The sequence below is a fragment of the Leptosomus discolor genome, chromosome 2 (genome assembly GCF_034619465.1).
Source record: "Leptosomus discolor isolate bLepDis1 chromosome 2, bLepDis1.hap2, whole genome shotgun sequence".
NCBI classification, from domain to species: Eukaryota; Metazoa; Chordata; class Aves; order Leptosomiformes; family Leptosomidae; genus Leptosomus; species Leptosomus discolor.
The window spans coordinates 65979899-65996572 of record NC_141392.1 but is presented as its reverse complement, the minus strand read 5'-3'; the positions used below and the strand labels follow the sequence as shown (position 1 = coordinate 65996572).

General features: G+C 39.5%; 1 protein-coding gene across 1 annotated transcript in view; it reads left to right on the top strand.

Annotated features, from left to right (window-relative positions):
* AKAP7 (A-kinase anchoring protein 7) overlaps positions 1–15513 on the top strand; it is an 88035-nt gene extending 72522 nt beyond the window's left edge. Inside the window, exon 8 of the mRNA XM_086461229.1 lies at positions 15311–15513. Coding sequence (XP_086317355.1) covers positions 15311–15513 — 203 coding nt within the window. The remainder of the gene's footprint in view (positions 1–15310) is intronic.
* The last annotated feature ends 1161 nt before the right edge of the window (positions 15514–16674 follow it).

The window sequence follows — 16674 nt, the reverse complement described above, 5'->3', positions numbered from 1 at the left end:
TAAGAGCCATGGAAGAAAATGAAACAATTGATGCAAGTTTATACCTCGTTTCTGCTGTGAAGGACATTGTATGAGCCATTTGTGGCTTTTTTGGTAAAATAATTATTTAATTATAGCAGAGCAGATTCTTCACTGTTTAGTCATGTTAGTACTGCAGTGAGTAACTCTGTTATGGGATTTTTCATTGAGCAAAGATGAGAGACAACACTAAAATTGTTGTGTTTACAGCTGAAGGCTTCTTTGCAGGTTATGGGAACTGAGCCTGTGATCTCAGTGAGCCCATACAAAGGTCATCACTGCTGGAACTAGTCAGCACACTTGTCAGACTAACAGAGGCTGCTGATTGAGGGGGTTGTGAAAAATGCAGTGTTAATTATACTATGGTTATGAAATTCTTTCTGGATGGAAATAAAACACAATAAGAGATGATGATCAGTACCATGCAGTGTTGCTGCTATTGTATGTATGTCACTGTAAAGGAAAGAAAAAAATAATCCTCTGTCAAGGAGAGGAACCTTCCTTAAAATATTTATTTTACTGCATGTTGATGCAGTGAATTATTTCCGTCATGTGTCGTTTTCCTTTTGCTCTCTATTTTAAAATTTATGGCTGAGCAACATTCTAGTACGCTTTGCTAGGAGGTGAGGCAGTGCATGGAGAAGTTTCTAACTGTGACATTAGCCAGACATTTTATTCATTGTTTCCGGAAGTTATTTCATTCAAGGAACCACATGAATAAAAGAGCAAATTCCAAAGGAAAAGTAGTATTTTCTTGATCTCCTCACTAAGCATAGTGATGCTTCTTCAATTAAGTTGATTGGCAAATGTTTGGGGAAACAGGAAGCTTCAGCAGATAAAGAATTGAGCCCTGTGTTTCTTAGGTTATATATCAGTTCAAGTTCCATCCACCATAGGTCTTTCCTTGCCCTTTTAGGGGTGGAAAAAGGCCCAAGAATATATCCAAAACACTCCATATGGCAGTCTAGGAAAAAGGAATCTTTACGATGACTTGCAATATGAGAGAGTTTCACTGCAATAGGATTCAAATAGCCCTGGGCATTTCTGTGAGCCACCAGCTGCAGTGGTAGATTGCAGCCGAAAATTGCATTTAATATTCCAAATAGTGCTGCTTCTTCGTTCAAAAAACCAAACAGTAGTACAGACCAAAGAATGGTGAATACCATTTCTTATAGGGCCATATCTTTCAAATGCAATTAGTTTGTTTTGTAAATCTCCAGCATAAAGTTAGAACAAAAACTTGACTAGAAATTAATAACTCTTTTTAAATATACTGTAATGGGTAATACCTTTTCATCATTTGTTCATCATTATTTGGAAATAATTAACAGTTAACTATTGTCTGTCAATTTGCAACATAACATAAATAAGAATATATGTTGCTTTTGCCCACTTATTTATTTCTGTATAATAAAAATTATGCTTTTCTGGTAAAGATAAAATCTCAGAAAAATTTCCACTGTACAGTAACTGAACTGGGAATTTTAATAATGGTTAAATTTAAAATAATAATTTCAATAATAGCATACTATTTAGTACTGCAATGCTTGGAAGCTGTCTAAAAGGACACTTCAGTTGGAATATTCAATTAGAAGCAAGCTAACAGTGTTTAAGGATTTTTTGCTAAATACGCAAGTAAAACCATGAAAGTGAGACAGATTATCTGGGGCATGAATCAAGCGGCAGTGAAAATGTCAAGTGAAACCCTTAGCAGCAGTAAGCAGGAATAGTGCTGATTTATACCAACCAAAGACCTGGCCTGCCAAGTGTCATGGCTGTGACAGTCTGCTGGCAGTCCCCAGAGTCAAGGGCTACAGCGAGACGGGTGAGAATATCAGCTAGCCCATTTAAAAGCAGACCTTCTATAAATAGTATCAGAGAGATTGGTTCAGATGGCAAGCCAACAAATTGCCAAGCCCATCTGGAATCCTGTTTGTAAGTGTGTACATAGCAAGGGAAGGAACCCAGGTAAAACACTGTTCTTGCAGCCCTGGGCATTAAAAATCGGGCTGGTAGCCTGTTCCCATGGCTCCTGCAGGAGGCCTCCAACGTGATTTCTTAAAGCGAGAGTGAGCCTCAAAGGAAAATAAGATATCTTTTAAATTTTCTGCATTTACACTAGTTAACTTAAAAAGTTTGTCTGCCGCTATCCCATATCCCTTTGGGTTTGAAAGGGAGAACAAAGGGCAGAAGACAAAGGAAACATACATAAACACGTCTTAGGTGAACTGAAGAGGGCAGCTTCACTGATTGTCCTGTGTGCAGATGCTCTGCTCCAGAAGAGGAACTTTTCTGTTTTATAAGCATGCAGGTTTAACGTTATTGCTTATTAGTGGAAAATATGTTTTGTATTCAGCCCATACACACCTAGGTGTGAGATACTCTGTCTTCTAAGCTGTTAAGATGATTTAAAGATTATTTTAGTAATACCATTGCTGCAGCAAAAGGAAGACAGGGTTCTCGGAGGAACTCTGCTAGCTTTACCCTAGCATACTATTGCATAAGGCAAAGGCTAGAACACTGTGGTTTTGGTTTTTCCAAAGGGTAAATTACAGGCCATTGCTATCAGATAATATTAAAAGTTGCCCTATATTCCCAGTTAACAACATCCAAATACCTTATTCTGTATAATGGAAATCCCCTTGGTACTGTTTCTCACACTCATTATTGTGTACTCTTTTTGCAGTTTGCTGAGTTTTATGTATACTCTGGCACTGTGCCTCTCAACTCACTATACAAATTGTGCCACTTGCTACTAGTCAAACAGTAGAAGGAGCAGCATGGTTTTCTGAAGTGCTGTAAGACCTGCCCTGAAAAGTAGAAAACATTGGAAAGTCTAAATATTTAGAGTTTTGAATTCTACCTTTCCATTTCCTTACTTCTGGAGATTGAATCAGCACTACAGCAGTAGGATTTCATTGTAGTGGAAGAGGAAATGGAAATTGTATTGTTCCCACAGCTTAACTGGAGTCACAAGCCAAATCATGTCCTCTGGCACACCCATTACTCTTGCTACTACTGCATTACTCTCTGAAACTGTTCTTAGTTCATATTTCTGTTTTTGTTTGTGCTGGGCTGCTTTGAAGCTGTGAGTCAAAACCTCTGCCAGTAGAAATCCACAGAAGTAACTGTTTCATGAATGTGGAATTTGGTTCAATGTCCTTTTCAGCTTTGCTATCTCCAGATGCACCTCAGCTCTGTAGAGCACTCTGCGGGTCTTGGACTCCTTTGTACTGCATGGAGGGGTGTCTGGGGATGCTCCTGGGTGCTGGGACTGCCTTGCCCTTGCTGTGACCCTGGCATAGTTCTGGCCCTGGCAAAAGGGCATCTTCTGCAGTAACTCCTGGGCGCAGTTTAGGAGTTGACATCAACCCAAGTCCGTTCCCAGCAGGCAGTTTTGGATGCAGCCACACCATTTTGGAGGCTCACAGAGCTGGATAGGAGGGACCTGAGCTCACCTGTGCTGATTTGCTGTATAGCCAAAGAACAAGTACTGGCATTGGGGAGCTCACCTGTGTAAACATAGCCAGGTACTTCTGAATGAAACACTGAGTTTCATTCAGAGATGCTTTTCATGTTACTGTGAGGACAAGCGCTATGTCTAATGTCAACAGAGAACCTAAGCTGAATTTTCCTTCTCCACTCAAAAGTGATGCGTGAGGAAATCCATATTACAGCCAAATAAGAAGTGTGACATGCTAAACATGAAATACAGTTCTCTGTTACTATATATGAACAGCTACCCCAATTTAGATACACATTTGCTTCGACCTGTGTATTGCTGTATGACAAGTCCTACTGTAACCTAATCTCTGTGAGCTTAGAGTGGAGCCACTCACAATGTAGGAATTGTAACATATGGAAAAAACATCTATTACAGAAATAGAATAGACATACTTGGGAGTGGGAAAGTGTGATACAACCAAAATGTGGTCGTTGTCTGCTTCTTCCTAATCTGATGTTTTAAATGTGCTTTTTTTCCTCTTACAGTGTCTTATTTATGATGTTTAATGCTGGCTAATTGAGTGCTTGGTTTTCTAATGGAGAGTGGTATTCCTGGAAGCAGGGAGGCATGTTTTAACCTTTATTCCAGAAACCAATAAAAAAATAAAATTTAAAAAAAAAAAATTGGTCTGCACAGCATCTCTTAAAGATACCATATAATTATTTTTATTTTGTTTCATTCAATGTCTCCAGAAACCAAATCCGGACAAATAATTAGACTCTCAAATTCGACATGTCTATATACTGACCTGGAATGATCAGGAGGCTGTACTCAGTCCTCTTTGAAAAAGGGGGAAAACAGGTTTCATCTACAGAAAATGTTCACCTCTGGGAAGGGGGGGAAAAAAAACCCAACACACACTAAGCCCTATGTCTTTTTATCCTCCAGCCGTTCACATGCCGCCAAACCTACAACCTTTTGGCAGAAATGGCATGCATGCAGTGCTAGCTAAATCTGCACTGGAATGATCAGTGTAACTTTTGTCCTAGAAGCTCAAGAGAGACAATCATGGAGCAGAGGAAGAAGTTTGGAGGAAGGGTTACATTTTCAAAAGAAGATAATGCTCCAAATGCAAAATAGGAGCCCAGGCTGCACTTCCAGAAGATGCCTGGGGAGCTGCAGAGCTACATCCTGGGGACAGCCCATGTGCTCTGAGAGTAGGAACTAGCTGGTTTTGGAGGGGGGGGGGGGGGGAGGAGGGAAGGAAAGCTACAAAGCCAGAACACAGGAGGAGGAACTGGTTGACATGATTAAGCAACTTAAGATAGCATGGGGTTACTTATATTGCATCGTGCAAAATAAGAACAAGAGAGAACATTTTGTATGTATTTCAGGGAAAGCTTCCTGTCAGTGACAGATGCTGGACTGCAGAGAGTCTCTCTGTTTTGCAATGTTGTGACCAAGATTTTCAGATTAATGCAGACAAACAAAAAAAACAAGGCAAACAAAGGTCCTTGGTCCAGTGAGCAGTAGTCCTTTGGATAACAGTGGTCTGTTTGTGGAATTATTATAGGCAAAGTGTAAAATAAGATACCTTGGAAAGTATTGTAGTAAGGCACAGTGGCACCTTGTTCAGCAGCTGATTATTGCTCATTTAGTCATGTTTCATACGTAATTATTTTTGCCATTCCTAAAATTAGAGTGATTCTGTTTCCATAAGCTTGAAGTGTAGAATTGACAGAAGATACTGGGATTTAGAGGAATTTGGGGTATAGGGTGGTATATGCTGTGGAAGTTAGCATATAGGAGAAAGGCCTAGGAAATTATCATGCCTTAACAAAAGGAAAAGTGACTAGATGCTACAAACATTATTTAAAATTTAGATACCTTCAATTGATAAAAAATTGACTATAGACTAAGTCCTTGAGTCTTAAGTAGCTAAAAGTACACCGTACCAGTGATAGACAAACTTTTACACAAGAGTTGGTGCTTTTAGGCTTGCAATTCTGATGTTAGCGTACACAGCTGAACTTCTGTCAGGCTCTTGACCCTGCTTGTAACTCTCACAAACCTTAGTAGTTGCTGTCCTAAATTGGTATAGAGAAAATTCACTCCTTATTAGATACCTCCTCTGGATCCTAATCCCCAAAATCTCAAAATCCACCATTAAGTTTATCTTTTCTGCTGATGACTTGATTCCTTTGAATATCTGCCAGTCTCAGGTGAACTACATCTGGGCACTTGTTGAGTTTCCTGTGAGTTAAAATCCTCAGTCATGGATAATTCATTTGCTGTTGCTAGAGAACTTGTGTCCTTTTGCTAAGAGGAGAAATGTCATATGCCATGGTCTATTATCATGTTACTCATTCTGTTTCACATCATAGCAATAATTTTTTAAATGGCATTTTATTCAATTTCCGACTTTAGTACAAAGCACGAGGATTGAACAAAAACATATTAAGTATCCAGCATGCTTGCTGCAGCCCTTGCTGCAGCTGAGGAGAATTGGCACTTTTTGGTGTCTTAAAAATCCATTACCCTCCAGTATAGCCTAATGCAATCAAAAATCCTTTCTTCCTGTCTTCACTCAGCTTCCCTTTTACTTTCTACATATGCATCATTAATAGAATGTGAGAGGTTTTTCCAGCCCAAAATGAAAAGTTTATTCTCGTAGTTCTACAAAATATAACCCGTGACTCAGGTGAGTTCTAGTAACTGAACACCCTCCTAAAATCTGGGATTACCAATTCTCTTGTTAAAATGACAGTTGTTGTAATGTTCGCATGTTTTGAAACACTGTTGAGCCTTTGATTTAATGAAATGTTATTTTCTGTTGACACCTCCTGTATGCCCTATTCACACATTGTGTGTGTTCTCCATTACAATTAGACTGAAGTATCTGGAAGGAGGGCCAGCTGTAATAAGGACAGAGGGCTTGGTGTAACATAGCCCAGACCATGGAGGCATTGCCTGTAATGCCTGCTTCAGCACAAGTGAATAATAATAACAACTCCATTCCACAAGAAGTGCATCATTTTGCTTTGAAAGGTTAATTCCGTTCCCCTTTTTCAGCCATAATCTCTACTGAAGGCATAAAATAAAAAGAGATTACAGGATTAGACTTTGGATAAAACATGTTATGTGGTGGGATGTGTCCAAGTATAAGCTCCTATATTAGCAGCAGAATATCTGGATCGACATGGTGCTGCACCCAGGCTGTGAGGACAGGCTAATTCTCAAAAGCTCTAGGTTACTGCTTCTGGTGCCCCACATGGTAACAGCCTGTAACCCTCTGATGTACATCTGCATTCTTGGCATTAAAGCCACATTGCATTGTGCAATGCAGCCATCATATGCATTTACCCCACTTGGGATATCTCAAATGCATGAATGATATAATTTGTTCTTGAGGGGAACCATTGTCCATCTCTTTCTTTCTCATGCTTCATGAACTTTTCTTGGGCCCTGTAGCCAAATATGGTAGTGGGAGAACACTTCTGTGTGTAAAACATAAAGACAAAGGGAACTATGAAATCGAATGTGCTGCTGTTTAGCTGGAGTAAAAAAAAAATATCTGCTTTTGATTTCACAGTCAGTTCTGAGTGTAGTGAAGAGAAATGCAAAAGCTGTTTTTAGCATTAGCATCCAACCTTTATTCTTTTACTCCGAGTTGAATAAAGACTGAGAAAAATACTACTTTAAAATAAGAGCAGATGAAGAAACAAAGATGAAACTCCAAATTGGAACTGTTCAGCCTGGTAGAGATAAAGGACCAGAAGACCAGCTGGCATAAATAAGCAGTTCTCAACTGATGTTAAAAGGACAGAATTAGAATTATTAGGATGCTGAAGAGGAAGAGATAGAATTGTGTATACTGTGTAGGCAGAGATAAAATTTGCGAATGGAAAAAGAAGTGGAAAGTGAAGAGAATCATCAGTTTTAAATTGGTAATGAGCAATCCGTTGTGGTACGGAGTGTAAGCTGGTAAAAGTTGTGTGGATTAGTTCATTTTTTGGCACAGCAGACGTATTTTTCTGGATTGATTTCACTGAAGTGCTGCTAGAATAGGCTTTGACTCAGTTTGAGGAAGCAGAAATATGGGGGAAGAGAGGGAGGGAGTTATTTTGCTAGAGTGCAGTGTAAGAGCTGTAGGGAATTACTGTCATGAAAGAAGCCTTGCTATTAGGTAGAGAAATGTTGGTTATGTTCTTAAGGAGTTTTATGTTGTTTCACAAAGAAATATATAATAGATAAAGGCGATTAAGATAGGAAATGCCATGATAAGTACTTAATGATTTTTTTTAATGACATTCAAATTGACTTAAGGGTGTTATGTTAGTTTTCCCAAAGCTATTAACCAATTTGGTCAGATTCTGTAGGCTTGATCCATGAAATGAAAGACAGCAACAATTCTAAGCTTATGTTAAAAAAATACATAAATTCATGGTTTACTCATGAAGTGGGTTCAGTTCCTTCTTGCAAGATCATGGGGGAAAAGGATTTAGATCCATGTATTTTAACAACTTTAGGATGTAGTTATACTACCAGTTGAAACCAATGTAAGATGCTTCTACCAAAAGAGGTGACTCTAACCTTCTTCCGTTAGATTTAGTCTAATTAAGTATGATTACAGAGATGTTAAAAACTCCTTGCAAATGACATTTTTTCCATTAAAATTGCACCTTATTACAGTATTTTATGAACGCTCTTGGACATCCTCTTGAATTGCAATTGTACTTACATCTTAATCTTTTTTGGACAAGATTTCTTCTTTTTGCAGTTCAAGCAGTCTGCAGCTGTGTTTCACAACTCATGTTGCAGCCATTGAAATAATTAAATGAAAATGCATGTTGATTAAAATTTGACTTTTCTCTCCATAATTTACAAATATATTCAAAATTGCATCCCCTGAGGACCAATATGTACCATGTGAGAGACTATTTGATAGCATGGGTTTGTATGGAGTCTTTTTCTGAGCTCAGGAGGAGCGACAACACAGGGTCAGCTTGTTAAGATTCACTTACTAACGTGTGTCTTAGTCCAAAAAAAGATTGCTTTTTTCAGTCTACTTTACAGTAGCATGAAGAAGTCTCAGCCAAAATAGTGTCCCATTGGAAGCTGTATAGTAACAGATGTATCCTAAAGAAATTAAGTTGAAGTTGACAGGGAATATAAGAAGGACAGGAAACAGTAATGAGAGGTGAACGTATATTAAATTACTTCCCTCATCACACTTGTGAGTAAACATATGATTTTTGTGGTTGACTGGTCCATAAGCAGGGAGTTTTAGGATTTGGTAACACATTTGGACTTTGACGATTTAAAATCTGTGTATATCCTGTTTTGGTTAGCTGTTGCATTTCTTCAGCCTACACCTCCCGCAGCTTAGTGACCTGGCAGGGTGATGTTCTGCCTTCAAGACCATTCAGCTCTGTCTGTGGTCACTGGTTGATGGGGAAGCAACCTGCCCTGTCCCCCATAGTGCATTACATTCTCAGTATTATTTCTGGTGGGCCATTGAAGATGAAATCCTGTTCCTGAATTCAGCTTTTCCCTGGGAAGTCAGGAAGCCTGGTCTCTCTTGGGCTCTGAGAACAGCAGGAGGCTCCTCCTCGGGTGCATCCTGGAGGGAGGAAGAATTCTCCTGCTCTGCCCACTAGCCCTGCCAGCCCAGGCAGCTCCTGTTTGCTGTTTCCCTTGAGCTGCTGGCACCAGGCAGCGCTGTGGATGGTGAAGGCGGACGAATAATTCTGCCTGGATGTTCGCTATCGCAATCTGCTGGGTGTTTTGGTTCTCCTGTTATCAGTGTGTACAGTGGATGCTCCTGTGGTTATGTAAAACCACTTTTGTAGCTTGGGCTGTTTTCTCTACCCAAGTATTGCTGAGAAAATTGAGTAAAAGTCACAGCTTTTAAAGCCATCTTCTTTCCTTCAGCCATTAGGTTACCTTTGTTTCCTGTTGCACTGCACTTATAAATTCATTAAGATTAAGCATTAAACTACAGTAAGGGAGTCAGGTAATTTCTCTGTCAGCAGGTCTCTCTTAATAGGAAAATAAACTGAAGATATTTAACAGAACTCCCAGTATGCCAGGAGTAGAGACTTAGTTACTTTTTTTTCATTTGTTTTGAAGGCTCGTGCCTAGGTATGGCATCATGTCCTTCAGTGCTTGGGAAGAGTAGGTCTAGCAGAGCACATCCTGTTTCTCCACTTAAAGTTAGAGGTGGTCAGAAATTTTAGATCACTGAGCCTCAAAGGGTTTTGTCTGAAACAAAACAAGTATTTGCCACCTTTGCCAAGCCTCCAGCTGAAAGGGAACTGCAGGTATCCCTGCTGTCATGACTGAAACTGGCAAGAGCACCATTTTCCCTGAATAGCTGCAACACCCTTAATTTCCTCTTTACTGGAAATTCCTGATTTTTTGGGTTTATTCCATGGCGGGCCAAATCAAACAAACAAACAAAAAAATCTTTCCTGCAAAGTAGAAACCCATGTGTTCAGCACGAAAGACTTGATTGGTATTGCCCTGTTAGACAGTCCTGTATTTACAGAGCAACATATGTAAAAGTAAAGAAGTTTGTTAGTTTAGCCCTCCTCATGGAAATGTACACACTCTGCTTAACATCAGGTGGGAACATCCAGCAACACAAATGTCATCACTATCATGTCATAATGAGATTATAATTTCACCCTTCTCAGTTCCTTATTTGTGCCAATTCCTTAAGTGACCACTCAAGGGACATTTCATGAAAGTCCTTCCTAATTAACGAGGAAATGTTCAGAGTTGTGACTTTCCTGTCTATGCTTATTGTGTTGATTAGATATGGGCACATGCTCATGTTTGTGTTCATTACTTTAAAACCATGACCTTGAATGTGCTGGCTCATTCACAGTCTATTGCAAGGGTGGGAAGCATACGGTCTGGTGCCTGGTTATAGCTTGTTATTCAGTTTATTGTGGACTGTTGACTCGCTGGCTTTGCAAGGGCGAAGGGGGATGGTAGTTCTCCAATGCTGTAGTTCCATTAATATATATGACCTACCAAACTTATCTGAAAGTCCTCAGTAAAGAAAGCGTTCAACACATTTGTCTGATGCATAGGACATTGCAGTTCAGTATGTAGGTGTGGGAACCGATTCCCACAGAAGCTGATGAGATTTAATTTAATTTTGAATCAGATTCTGTAGACACAACAGTCTAGTGTAGCAAAAACTAGATGTTTCCACAGGCTGCAGCCAGGCATGGCAGCCTTGCAATAGTCTATATCTCCCTGAGTGTTGTGAGTATAAATGACGTCTTCACTCTTAGGTCTTTTCCTGCTAACATAGAGATAGTGAACCATGATAAAGGCACAACCATTGATGTCGGAAACTATGACATGCTGAAATCTGTCTGGCATTTATTTTATTTGCCTTCCTTTGTTTTCTCCAACCTCTCCATATGCAGAAATAATTGATAGTCATCTGCTGAAGGTTTCTTAGTCCATTAATAGTTAGGGTCATTCTTTTCTTCCTTCTAATCCCACTAAACTGCGCACCAGCAAAGCTTTTGCCCCTGTGCAGAGAGGTTAATAATCAATTGTCTTATAGTGAGGGATTATTATGAGTTGGAGCCACTGAGGAGTCACCATAGAAAGGGAGCCTTTTGGTGAAAACTTTGCGTGTATGCAACAGCAACTTGGCTCGCCCTTTTGGTGTCAGTAAGAGGCACAGTGTAAGCAGAAAAACAAAGTTTTCCAGCATTCAGAAGGAATTTCTTAATGTTTAGTTTTTGAAAGATTGCCTGAGTCAGTCCCTCGTGGATTTTTTTTGTTTGTTTCTAGAGTTTGTAAAAACAGTACTAGAAAACTGGTGAACCAAAAAGTAGACAGAGACATGTCTGTTACCACAGCCCTCCCCAGTGTGCAGACTGTAACCTCTGCTGCCCAAGTACCGACTTCCCAGCTGGTCTCAGTCTCCTGTTCAAAATACCAAGGGTCTACTTTATAATTTGCTCCATGTTGGCACCATTTTGTTGTGATGAAAGTTGTTGGAAGGAAAAACAAAACCCAGTGTGTTGAGGCCATGAGGCAAGGATTGCAGAATGTTTTCTTGGAGTATAGCTGATAAAAGTTTGTAAAACTGGCTTTTTCTCTGGAAGGGATTCACTGTTGGTTCCTTCAGTTAAATCTCACACAAAAAAATGGGCTAGTAGTATAAACAGGAGAGGGATCCAAGTTAACTATCCTGCCTCTCTCCAAATCTGAGATACCACATGACCTCTAAAACAGGCTGTGTCAGGACCCTGAAAATGCTGTACCAGGACCACAAAATGTGGTTTGTTCCAGCACAGTCTTTCAAAATCCAGATCACAGTCTTGTAAAATGTAAGGCGGTGTAGACTTGAAGACTAAACTTAGTCCAGTAGAGAGAAACAGCAGTGGATTTGAATCCAAACTTGGATTTGGTTGGGAACTGGTTCATGTCCATAACTGCTAGCGGCATGCTATACAATCATAAAGCCACTTTTGAATAACTCTGTGCAGTTCATAGTTCCCTTTTCTAAAAAGCAGTGGTCACTTCAGGACAATAGGTGTGCACTGCTTAGCTTGTGATACATTCACAAAGTATGAATTTGTTTTCCTCTTTAGAAAACTATGGAATTATGGGATAAACAAAATGAAAGGGTTTTTTTTCATTTTTATTCTGAGCCACATGCAGGAGAAGGCAATGGAAGTTTTCTTTTTTTTTATTCACAGACACAGAAACAAAATAGTGGCACAGTCCATGCTGAGAGGCACAGTATAGATGCAAATACAGTGCACACGGTATATCTGTTCCCTTTTCAGAACAGAGTTTACAAACAAAGCAATTCTGAAATTTTAAACCTCCCTTTTAAATCTAAAACATTCATATCTACAATGGCTTTTTACTGATATTTTGATAATTGGTAAAATGTGAGACAGTCTACACAAAGAAGCATTTGCCCGCTGCAAAGGAATCGTATACATCTAAGAAGCAGGCAAGCAGCATGAAGAGATATAAACAGGACATATGTGTGTTAAATAATCAAGTAAATATAGATGATCAATACCTGTTATTATTACGTGACCTATTTCTTTTTAGTCAAGAGTCATGAATAGGAATGATACAATAGTATACAACTACCTTGCAAGTGAACCTCAGCATTGCACAGACACTCACACAACTGCTATTTAGGGAGTCTGAGAATATAAACAGAGCATGAGTGACTCGCATAGCCCCATGTGCCAGTCCACCAAGGTGGCCGGACAGATAAATCCAAGGGCACTCCTCATACAGGGATGTGCATGCATTCAAATTCACATGTCAGTCACATCTCGTGTGTGTCTTCCTTGTGAGAATGCAGAGCTTGCTTAGGAGGTACTACTAAGGCTTCAGACTGTTGGTGAGGCATGAATATCTCAAAATATTAAAACCAAACAAATAACAAAAAAAAGCCCAAGACGTTCTTCTGTAGCTATGTAAAGTGTACTTTTAAAAGGCTCGTTTTAAGTACTCTGACTTTTTTCAACCTTGAGAAATTACTTGCACAGTGAGGTGCTACCTACTTAATTTGAAGTTTTAAATGCAGTATTAGATATATGGATTTTATACATCTGTATGTGAGAACCGTTTTGCAGAAAATATTTGTGAGAGAAGAGCTCTCCTTTTTTTTTTTTTTAAGACTTTAAGAATAATACGTAATCTACTACAAGTAAAATTACATGCTGTTTTGTGTTATCTGGAGGCCTCTGTGACTGGTTAGTCATATTCTGCATATTAAGTACTATAGGGTCAAGTGTCAGAGTGGTTGAGCACCATATTTCCCATTGATTTTGTTCAGAGTTTTGTGTACAGATCATTAGAGCTGTGTGATTAACAATTTCTGTGATTCGCTAGCAATTCCGAAGAATAAGAAACTCTTCAACTGGAAACCACAGTGGGTTTTTTTTTTCTAGTGAGTAGGTAGACTGGGACAACCAAAACATTTTGCTGAACATCTTTAATAAAAGAAAAGGAAATTTGCATTCAAAGGAGTATGTGCGATCAATTCATAAAAGTTGGGAGGAGATGCTGCTCCTATGTGTCTTGGGTCTCCTGAGAGATAAGAGCCTGAATTAAGTCCCTCCTCTAAGTTAAAGGGTAGGCTTAAGCCCAAGTTTTCAAGATGGCAAAGGAACATGGTAAGCAGTGGGCCAGAGAACGTGGAGTATGTAGCTGTCTGAGTGGTTTTGGGAATAGCGCCTGTGCCTCCCTTGAATTTGCATATTAACCTAAAGTGTTTCTTCTTGGAGATGCTAAACCCATTTTTCATGTTTTCTCTTATTTTTTAAAAAATTTTGTTTTAACTAAAATAATTCCCATAGCCACCTTTTAAAATACTGTTTAGAGTCTTTTTCAAAACTTTTTCCAAAATGTAGTGAAATGCTTTACCCAGGTCTACTCTGACGACTACAGCTGGAGAGTGCAGTTCTTCCTTCCCCGCAGTTAACAGTGCTGGGGAGGCCCAGAACTGGAAGAGTTTGGTCTGTCTTGCTCTTCCACAGCAGGATGCGCATATTAGCAGCTAATAAAGGTGCTGCCTCTGAAAATGAAGAGTTTTGTTTAGCTTTCCTTCTGTCCCTCAAATCCGCATATGAATTATGTTTTACCAGCGAAATCATTCCTGGGTTGTGCAATCCACTAGGAAGACTAATAAAAGTCTTTTAGAACTACAATCTATATGTGCTAGCAAACTTGAATAAATTTACATATATGAAAAGGGCCAAATTTAGATAATTGAACAGTACAGAGCTTTGTGCTGAGAGCATACAATAGTATCTCTTTCACCAGATGTCTGTGACTAAGCAGCCTCTTATTACTGGTTGCAGAATGCTAACTCCAGAAAAGGACATAAAAAGTCTGGCCTTTAAATATAGATGGAGGGAAACAGTTACTTACCTAGTGCAAGAAGCTGCAAAGTGGCACATTACATGGCTAGTGGAAATTGGACAATAAAATCTGCTTTTCCTGGACTGCATTCTTCATAAGAGGAGGATGCTGTAATAGCCTGTGTAGTTTTAGTAGGAAAATGATTAATGGAAAAGTACAGTTTCAAAATGCATGTACTGATGTATGAGAATCCTCAGTAAGTATACAATTATTTCGTTGTATGTGTTTATTCATATGGAGTCTTAACAAAGCAAAGAAATGCCAGCTTCTTGCTTTTATCAACAGATATCTAAGAATAGACTGCTGGAACTCACATTCCTTCAATATCAGAGCTTTGAGTTAGAAGAGAGACAGGGAGGGAGTGTATGGGGTTTTTCCAAGATTTATGCTTTGTTTAGAAAAAAATTTCTAACCTGCACTTAGAGTATTTTAGGCATTTTTCCCCATGAAAAACTCTTGAATTACAAGCAATGAATAAATAGATAGAAGATTTTAGATTTATTAAGAAAAGTCACAACACAGGGGCAGCTAAATTTAAGATTGCTGCTAAAATGTGAATTTGTCCTGTGCTGTGTTCTTTGTCTTTGCCCGGATGGCACAGGTGGTTGTTGCCCAGAAGAAATTAAATTTGCATGCTTGCTCTTTAAGCTGAGTGGGCGCTCATAGTGTTAGCCAGTGGCTTCTGCTGGAGCGTTACAATCAAGATGAGCAATGAAATATTTTTGATCTGATATCCTGTATGTATCTTCATGAAACAGTTTTGATTCAGAGCTTGAGGAGGAGGAAATTACTTTTTTTACAATCAGGAAGAGGCAGCTAGTAACTTAAAATCCAGCTCAGACAGAGGCTTCCGATACGACTACGGCTACTGTCTTTCTGTGGCAATGAATTCCTTCTCTTATCTGTTGTGACACGTAGGTGAAAAACATGCAGCAGAGCCAGACGATGCAGAGCTGGTGAGCGTCAGCAAAAGGCTGGTGGAGAACGCGGTGCTGAAGGCTGTACAGCAATATTTAGAAGAAACACAGAACAAAACCAGACAGACTGATGGAAGCCCTGTGAAAACTGAAGAAGCAGCAAGCGGCAGTAAGAGTGAGAGCGACAATGATACCAGCAAGTGAGCACTGTGCAAAAAGCCTGGGAGCAAATATCCCACCAAGAATAACAACAAAAACATGTCCCAGCTCCCTTGCTGAAATTTGCTAAGTGGTGCTGAGTGACAGGCACTCTGCTTTGTGAGTCTCTTATCAAAAGTTCGTTCTGAACCGAAGGACACTGCCTACTGGTTTAATAAGTGCTTGCACTGCTGAAAAGCTGTTGAATGCTGGGAGGGATGGACAGTTGAAAAAAGACAAGAATGGTGAAGCAGGCGGCTCCAGTCTTCACTTGCTTTTGATACCAAGGGTCCCTTCCTTGCTTTTGAAGAGAAACTGAACCCTTTGCATTTGCCTTTCGGATTGTCACGAACGGCCGTGGAAGAGGCCTCGCCGTAAGTGGGAGCGATGCCCTCCGCCCGAGGGTTTGGCACTGCCGCAGGGCTGCTTACTCCGTGTGAGAGCACGTGCTGTTTCCTAGTCAACAGCAGTCAATCCCAAGCTAAAAATTACCACTACAGATATTCATCGCAGATACTATTACACAGTATGTAGTATGACAGGAGTTTCTCTTAAATCTGACACTGTACTGTTCTTTACTTTTTGGTAGCGTTTGTTGATGTAAATTATATTTTTTTGACAAAGTACCTTTTGATAAAAAAATCGATACGGGCAAAAGACTGGGCACTTAGTACTGTCCAAACCAGATACGGTCTCTTTGTCTCCATACATTAATGATTCTAAATGACATCAGTTGTTATAAAATGTATTATATTGTTCTTTTCCTCTAGGAAAGAGCCATGAAGCAGACTTAGTAAAGGAAGCTTTGCGCAGAGAAACACAAGCCCTGTTATCCAGACTGAATCAGATAAAGGAGCTGTTATCCAGTCCTGAGATCCGCACGAAAATTAGCAAAGAACTGTTCGAAGACAGGCACAACTCTGACAGTACATGGAAAAGTTGTACTGACTCTGGATCTCCAAATGCATGATTGTAAATTGCCATGATATAAAGTCTCATCGGGTTGTTTAAAGACAAAAAAAATTTCTTCGAGACATTTTCCTTTCTGTTTGGTTTTTTTACTGAAAATATGAATGGGTGTAAATGGCTCATGAGGAATCATGCTGAAATACTTGCACAGAAGGATTATATTTCATAAAGATGAAGTGCAGCCACTCCTCAGCACTA